The sequence below is a fragment of the Triticum aestivum genome, chromosome 7B (assembly GCF_018294505.1).
Source record: "Triticum aestivum cultivar Chinese Spring chromosome 7B, IWGSC CS RefSeq v2.1, whole genome shotgun sequence".
Lineage (NCBI taxonomy): Eukaryota > Viridiplantae > Streptophyta > Magnoliopsida > Poales > Poaceae > Triticum > Triticum aestivum.
The window spans coordinates 470321449-470330383 of NC_057813.1; the positions used below are offsets into that span (position 1 = coordinate 470321449).

Sequence of the window (8935 nt, forward strand, 5' to 3'; positions counted from 1 at the left end):
AAGTAGTGCCATCTTTGGCACTCAATTCATAAATAGCTCGCATGATGGATTCATAAGGTAATTTGACTTTCTTTCTTGGAAAGTGCTCCATGCCTTTCCTTAATGGAAATTGGAATCTAATATTCCCTTCCTTCATATCAATAATTGCACCAATCGTTCTAAGGAAAGGTCTACCAAGAATAATAGGACAAGAAAGATTGCAATCTATGTCAAGAGCGATAAAATCTACGGGCACATAGTTCCTATTTGCAACAATAATAACATCATTGATCCTTACCATAGGCTTTTTAATGGTGGAATCCACAAGGTGCAAATTTAAAGAGCATCAGGATCATGGAAACCTAGAATATCACATAAAGTTTTCGAAATCGTGGAAACACTAGCATCCAAATCACACAAAGCATAACACTCATCATCTTTAATTTTAATCTTTATAGTAGGTTCCCACTCATCATAAAGTTTTCTAGGTACAGAAACTTCCAAATTAAGTTTTTCATCATAATATTGCATCAAGGCATCAACAATATGTTTGGTAAAGACTTTATTTTGACTATAAGCATAAGGAGAATTCAACACGGATTGCAACAAGGAAATACAACCTTATAAAGAACAATTATCATAACTAGTCGTCAACCCGTGCATTCGCACGAGACGGTTATCTAATATTCCCGCTTAATCTATATTGTGAGCAAATATGGTTTCTTGGTATGAACCACAATACTTCAAATATTTGTTAAACATATACATTTAGAAATACAAAGACTTACAAAAGATATACGAAATCATCATCTAATGCCACCAAACTAATATATATTTTATAACATAACATCGCATTGTATTTGTCAAAGTTCACGACATGGAGGCACAATCATGCGTGATCAATTGTCCTAATCATATGTTTGTTGGTCTCATTTGGGAAGGATGTAGAGCTGCCAAATACACTGTGTAATTTTTTGTAAAATTAGAAATGATTTTTATACTTGAGAATAGCGGTGCAATTTTATTTGCATTTCCCCTAATATATCTTGAATCGTATACGGTAATATTGCTTTATTACTCGAACTGTAAACCAATTAAAATTTCTGCAATGTCTTGTAGTATAAATGCATGGCATAACAGGTACACTTCTCCAACTTTGGTTATCAATATATAGAAAAGTTTCCAAAATGATGGAGGGATAGTACATAGTAATGTAGATTTTTCATTTAAAAATTACATAATCAGATAACCTTATAACCCTTTGTGAACCTTTATGTTCTGAATATCAAATATCAAAGTAAAATATTGTTGGTTATGCGTATGTACATCAAAATATCTTTCAATATTTTTTCATTCGGCAATAACTAATTAGCCTTTTGTCGAACTTCTCCTAAGAATGTATAGAGCTCACAATTTCATATATGCTTATATTCCCCTGCAAAAATATTTCATATAGACAATCCATATTGACTAATTATTGAGTACTTTAACTGTTAAATAATTACAAAAACACACCATATGATCAAACATCTAGCACGGGTATTTATATTGAAGTGTGAGAATTAGTAGCCATACAACATAATACTGGCAATGTGAAAAATGTGTGCTAACTTGAAATAATAATATTTGTGACCTAAAGGAAAATAATGACATATATCAGCTGAGCAGCTCCTCAGCAACATGTAAAGAAATTAAGGAAACACATCCAGTTTGATTTCAATGGTTCTTTTCAATTAAAGAAAGGTTACTGAGGAATAAAGGAGTGGAAGAATAGGTTCAGATGTAAGATCTCACACTGGCGAATTGGCAAACCACGTTAAATAATAGTATCAATTTTATCTTTCCCCAGAATGAATAAATGCATAAGAGTTCAACACCATTCATGTCATGTACGAGAAAAGGAAGGAGGGAACCAAGCGCTCGTTAAAGAATTAGGTGTGGCCTGCTGCGATGTAAACAAAACTGAATTCCTCACGTCCCGATTCAGACTTAGTGGTACTGTGGTAAACATATAAACCAAAATTGAGTTTAGAGCCATCTCTTATTGAGGTGGTAATTAGTCAATGCACATCCCTGTGAAACAGTTCACAGAGAGCCATCCGCTTTACGTACATACAAGCTAGAAGCAAATAATTCAAACTTTTTGCACATGATATTTATGCATGCACTCCAGTATATAAGCAAGAAATAGAATCAGAAGAAGTGAAGAAAACATCATGCTTGAGGTGGTAATAATCTATATTCGTAATTTTACGCATCCTGCACGTACGTTGCATTGGGCCCAATCCGCCTGGGCCTCAGCTCATCTGATCCGTCCGACGTAAGTAGGCAAAAATAGCCGCTGGAGTGAATCGAACTCCCAACCAGAGATGGAAACGCAAACCCCAAGTCCAATTGAGCTACATCATGGTTATGCCGAAAAGATGATTTGCCCCGTAATGAAATAGTCCCACCTCGCTTCATCATACTACGTTAGATCAACTTATATACGTTTATGATTTGAAGTCAATAAGCCTCCTGAAGAATCAACGGGACAGGAAGGAAAGTTATAAAAGAGGAAATATATTCCGATATATGAGCCAGCAAAGAAAGGAATAAAGAGGGTATACGGAAAGGAATAAATCGTGGGAGTTACAGACCCCAGATCTCAGGCGAAATTAAAGGTAGCTCCGGCGATGCAAATTAAGATGACGTTGAATCGATCCAGGTGCATGCGAAACGTTTACATGCACGGCCTGCATGCTGCCCGTATGTAAATTAAGATGAGATTTTTGCAAGTGGTTGTTCTGGGCTCCGATTGTTTCTCATGGGTGGGCGGGGTGGGATTCAGTGTGGTGGAGCTTGGGCCTTGGGAGTTATTCAGGCTGCGAGCTGTAGCTGCACATCGGTGACACCATTATCGAGCAGTTCATCAATTTTGCCATCCGGCCACCTCGTAACCTCCTAACCATGCGTGTTGTGTTGTTGATTTCAGTTGTTTGGTGCTAATTGGCAGGACGTTGCATTGGCATGTGGCCATGTCTGTGTCCTTGCGCACTTTTGCTGTGTTGGATTCTGATTTCAAAAGAGCAGAGATGATCTTTTTATCTGATCCTATTTGTAAATTTTGTATACAATTCAGATTGACGCCGCCGCAAAGCGCAAAGCCCCGTCCAGGTGCAGCTACTATTTACCACAGATCCGAGGGCTCATGGCACTCAGGTCGATGGCGGCGGCGGCGGTGGCTACAGAGATGCCCAGCTCTCATCAGTGGTCTTCTCCACATGGCAGACGTCCGCGTCGTCCTTCTCGTGAACTGATGGGATGCCACCGCGTCTTCATCCAGATCGTCGAGATCAATTGGACGAAGATTAATTGGAAAGCATGATGAAGATTAATTGGAATGCAAGCACACGTGCATGTGTTTCCCAGCAAAATTATGACTAGATTGCAGGCGAATTTGTTCTCCACCAAGATCAAGGGACGACCTATTTAAACAAACAGTCGAGGTTGTAGCGAGTTTGTTCATGCTGATGATTGTGATTGCTCTGCGTCTGAAAAGAATATACATAATGCACCAGTCATGCAAGGAAAATAGTTAAAATAATAGTTTTGGCAGCAACAAATAAGATGAATACGATCTGCTCTCACAATGAAACAAGAGAAAAGTAGTTTCTTGCAGTCATCGACGAGGTAAGCAGAAAGATGATGCATGGGCTTGGTCTATTTATTCTTTTATTTTGCTATGTTTTACGCACAGATTAAACTTTGCTTTACCTGATCTAAATTTAATTTGTTTACCGATGTGAGTTTGGGGAAGTTTTTCTCTTAATGCTTCAAATTAATTTTGTTTAGGATTAATGTGAAAATTAAAAGCAATTTGGGAGAAAAGTGCTACTCGATTTGAACTCTATAAAATTATGTATAGGAAACCAAATTAATTTTTATAGAACTGTGTAGAATCAAAGCAAAAAAAAAGGGTGATCAGTAACGACATGTAGAATAGTTGAAATTATGCAAAATGCTCAATATACATATGCGTACATTGGCTCACTGAATTTTTGCTAATAGCATCATATGTCATGATATGTTGAAATTCTTTAAATACATTTACTATCTACTACTCCCTCCGTTTTTAAATATAAGTGTTTTTTAGATATTCCAATAAAAACTACATACAGGGCAAAATGAGTGAATCTACACTGTAAAATATATCTACATACATCCATATGTAGTCTATATTGAAATCTCTAGAAAGAAATATATTTAGAAACGGAGGGAGTAGATCGTGGAGCCCTCGGCTGCCCACAGGTCTTGATGTGGTGAAGGAGGATGCCCTAGACTAGATGCTCACGCGGCTGGGCCTCGACAAGGAGGCCCTCCTCACACCGTTGTGTGCTCTCCTAGGCCGACAATGCTTGTAAGCCACACGCAAACCGAGGCTGCCACATGGTGTTGGACGGTTTGGCTTCACGACACAACCGAGGCAGATCCTAAGTATAATCTTAGGCAACAATGTTAGCATTTTCATGTCGCCAAAACACACATGATCATTTTTATTTTTCTTCAATTGCTGGTTTCACTGCCATGATAGTGTGTCTTCCGTTGCAACGCATGGGCAGTTTTCCTATCTTTACCTTAATAATAAAGCGAATTGGGTTTCCGCCGTCGTCGAGCGTGATTTTGCATAAAAGTCCCTCGGTTTACATGAAATTAACCCGCAGTCCTTGTTTTAGTTAGTCTGCATATAACGTTACAATTTTGCAAAGAAAACCCTGTACTCATTTGATTTGCATCCGCTAGCCTCGTAGTCTTATCCATTTCTCTGGCGATGGCTATGGTGACGGCGACGGCGCCCGCGCCCGCGAGCTCCTCGAGCCGCCCCGCCGCCCGCAAGCCGCGCCGCCGCACGCAGCCCGCTACCCACCGCCGGATCCCGCCTCCCGTCGTCCGCGTCGCGCCCGCAACTGCGTGTCGTCGCTGCCTGTGCTCTGCCTCGCCGCCTCCTCGACTCCTCGAGCCGAAGCTCGCTTCCGCCGGTGGCCAGCAGCAGCACCACCAGCAGCCCGCCCCACTCCTTTCTCACCTCTCCCTCCGGTTCCCCCTGCTCAACTCCCTCCCTGGTTTCTTCTCTACAGGAGCGCCATGGCCGCTGATCCCATGCCCGAGGCCTCCTCATCCCCGTCGTCGTCTGCTTCGTCTCCCGCTGCTGCGTGCCTGGACTCCACCGCTCGCACCTCCGCCCGTGCCCAACCTCTGCTCGCCTCCTCGCCCTTGCTGTCGTTGCTCTGTTTGTCGAGAACGAGCGAGCGGGATGCCCGTTCCGCCTCCGTGTCCTTGTGAAACTCCTGCTCCCGTGTCCTTCTCAAACAAAGAAACAGTACCGACCCGGATTTGTAGTTCGATGCTATATATTGACTTGTTCTCTGCCGGAATCCAGAACCAGGCCAGCGCCACCAGCGAGCATTGCACCGTCGCTTGGGGTATGATACAGATAATTCTTCCCTTGCTTCTCCTGTTTCCTGTCGTATAATGTTGCAATTCAACTGCTACTATGTGATCTTGCAAGTCGTAGTTATATTTCCTGCCGTATAATGTTGCCGTATTAATAGCTGCTCAATCTGTTTTTGATCATGCTGTGAATATTGGTGTGTTTATGTGCCCTTGCTAGAAGTCTCAGCAAAAGTGACAAAGTGATTGACTGATTATGAGCAGACTAATATCGACTGTACATGTATCAATACAAAAAAAACAGAAATTGAGAGCAGGGTTATGGAGAGAGTTCTAGAGACTTAGGAGCTCCTCGCTCCACACCTACATTCAGAAACAACAGTTTTGATGAATCCGTCCTTCTACTTGTGTTGGACCTTTAGATGCTACATTCAGATATTTAACAACTGCAGATTCAATGAGCAATCAAGCAAATCACGTTTCTCTTGTGAAAGATGTGAAATACTTGACCAGCTTGTTCCTTTGTTCCTTTGTTCCTTTGATCAAGTTTCTTATCTGGGTTTCATGGATTGAACTATTGGAGAAATTTGTATGCTATTTGCTGATGCCTGTGTTACTATGTTACTACCTCTGATCCCCAATTTGAGAAAAACTTCAATGCTTATGTTGGCCTGATTCGTATGCTATTTGCTGATGCCTAACTATGATTTTTGGTTGTCGCTCTATTACAGTGTAGTAATATATAATTTAGTCGGTTCGTGTTGCTGTGTTACTACCTCTGATCCCTAATTTGAGCAAAACTGCAATGCTTATTTGGGCCTGAGTTGTATGCTATTTGCTGATGCATGACTATGATTTTTGGTTGTCGCTCTATTACAGTGTAGTAATATATAATTTGGTCTGTTTGTGCTGTTGTGTTACTACCTCTGATCCCTAATTTGAGGAAAACTGCAATGCTTATTTGGGACTGAGCTGGTGCATTTGTGAACTTACCATCCTGCACTGTTTTATGACAACAATTTGATTGTGCTTTGGATGATTTTTTGCTTGATAATGATAGGTAAGGATTTGCCAGTCATAACACCATGCTCAGCATCATGTCGCCTTTGAGTGCGCCGGAGGAACAGGCACCGAGTTCGCCTTTGAGTACGCCGGACGAACCGACACCATGTTCGCCGGAATTCTTGGTCCAGAGAAGCACTGTGAGTCCAACGGTGGCTACAACAGAGGTATGTGATGCTTCTACCTCCCTCAAAAACAACCCTGTTGTTGCCACTTCCCTCAAGTTTTTGTCTGTTCAGAAATTGCTGAATTTGTGGTGTACACTAGAGATCATGGGCTGAGACAATACAATAGAAATCATGTCGAGGCTGGAAAGTTTGCTGAACTTGTGGTGCCTGTCCCTCAAGCTTTTGTGTGTTCAGAAATTGCTGAACTTGTGGTGTACACTAGAGATCATGGGCTGAGACAATACAATAGAAATCATGTCGAGGCTGGAAAGTTTGCTGAACTTGTGGTTCCTGTGTTCCTTCTTACAGTAGTTGTTTTATGGTGCTTGTGAGGCGTCGTCGACAATCCTCAGTTTCTTCAGTCATGTCAGTTGTTTCAGTGGTAGTTGCCAGCTTAGTTTTGGGCAATAGTTGCACACTATTGATCTCACTCAGTGGTTTTTATTCCTGGGTGTCGTTCTTGACTCTTTTCTTCTCCATTCATTTTCTTTTAAGTCATCTTTCTTCAGCCTTTAGTGAAAACGTTTCATCTCAGTCTTCAATATTATACTTTTCAGTGATTGAGTCATCTTACTATTCAACCACCCTTGAGTCCTGTTTATTTAGTCCTCTTTGAAAGTATAAGATGTGTCTTTGGATAATGATTGCTCAAGGTAAAGTAAATATCTGCTGAAGCTAGAGTAAATGATTCTGCTCGAGATCGAGAACCACCATGAGCAGACCACCCTAGGCTGATCATAGTGCCAAGCTCGCCACAAACAAGTCTTTGTGATCTTCCCCTTCCTTATGTTAAAGACGGTAGATACATTAGGCACCTAAAATATCATCTTTACAATGTTTTTTTTTTGAAAAATCAAACTCTCCTGAAGCCTTGTTGAATAGAACATCTCTGCCATTCAAATGCATGATTCAATCCTTGAGAGCACATGTATTAAAAGATTATTAACTTATGTGTGTGCACTTGCAGATCCCAAAGACTGATAGAACTCAGGTGGAGGCCAAGGAGATTCGGCTCTCGGACATGCCACCAGTAACACTTGATGATAGCAACATGCACACTGTAAGTTTCCCCATTCGAATTGCATATTTTGATATATGTTGCTGCTGTGAACATTTGTTGTTGTTAACTAGAGCAAGTCAATTTAGTTCAGCAATTAACAACTGCATCTACCTTTATATATACCCTAGGTGGGTTTTCTAAAGCAGTTTTTTTTTATGTTGTAACTGCAGAAAACAGATGACATCACCGAAATGAACATTCGAGAGGATTTCGATAACCGACCTTCAAAAAAAGCAAAAATTTCTGAATCAGGTGTTTTGGAGACATCACCAATGTCACCAACTATGTCAACATCTAATCCAGTTTCTGAATGTTTTGAATCAATTGTGCCTGAATTAGATAATCAGATAGATCATGAATCGTTGGTGAGCGTTTTGAAGGAGGAAGCAATTAGGGTTTTCTTCGTACCGAAGCACGAGGTGTTGTGCTTGCAGATGCACGTCAATTCATCCTTCCCGTTGCAACGCACGGGCATATGTCCTGGTAAAACAAATATCCAGTTGGTCGAGCACACGATTGTGGGTGTCCATTATTAATACATTGATCACAATGACTTTCAAATGTCAAATCTAACGACTGCCGTGCAGATACTGTGCAAAAAAGCTGAAGCATGCAAAAATAAACATTAGCAATAAAAATTCAGTCATTGGCGTAGACCCAATTTTCGCTCGTAGACAATTAGTTTTCGCCAAGAGCATGATCACAGTCAAATCTGCCGAGTTGTACTCGAGTCACGTCCTAATCAATTATCGCCTGCTGCAAGCATATAAAACACACACGTTATGAAGGTTGATTCGATGTCTGGTGCCTTCTTTTTCACTGTATTTCGGATGGGTTGATGCAATATAGTACATGTATATATAGGCCAATAGGACATAAGTAGCAATGGAATTCCTATACTACTCCGGGAGGCAGCAAGGCTGGTTGGTGCCATGAGAAGGATTAGGAGGTATATGCCTCCATGCTGCTCATGTCCAGGAACACCTTTTTTCTGTGTGGCGAGAAAAACCTACCTGTTATGTATACTATATATAGTGTACCTTCCGTGGAGCAACCTGACACATATCTGTAGTGCACAGTCAAAATTACTATATTGTGTATAATATATGGTTGCATACCTGAACATGTGTGTATAAAAGGTCCAGATTTTCCTGGTCGTTGAATGGCACTGCCTTGAACAATCCCATGCTGCCTCCATGCCCATGATGTCTAGAGCTAGTCCTCTGGTCATGTTGCT

At 41.0% G+C, this 8935-nt stretch overlaps 1 protein-coding gene across 2 annotated transcripts; it reads left to right on the forward strand.

Moving 5' to 3' along the window:
• The first annotated feature begins 2898 nt into the window (after positions 1-2898).
• On the forward strand, positions 2899-8266 carry LOC123160406 (uncharacterized). Of its 2 annotated transcripts, XR_006480169.1 has the most exons (5): positions 2899-2998; positions 3101-5441; positions 6470-6638; positions 7606-7698; positions 7869-8266. XR_006480169.1 is itself a non-coding variant. In XM_044578227.1 (4 exons), the coding sequence occupies exons 2-4, from the start codon at positions 6495-6497 to the stop codon at positions 8232-8234; spliced, it is 603 nt and encodes a 200-aa protein (XP_044434162.1). In that variant the 5' UTR covers positions 4727-5441; positions 6470-6494; the 3' UTR covers positions 8235-8266. The 2 variants fall into 2 exon arrangements, 1 of the variants encoding a protein (XP_044434162.1); XM_044578227.1 differs by lacking the exon at positions 2899-2998 and having other exon boundaries at positions 4727-5441.
• Positions 8267-8935: the final 669 nt, after the last annotated feature.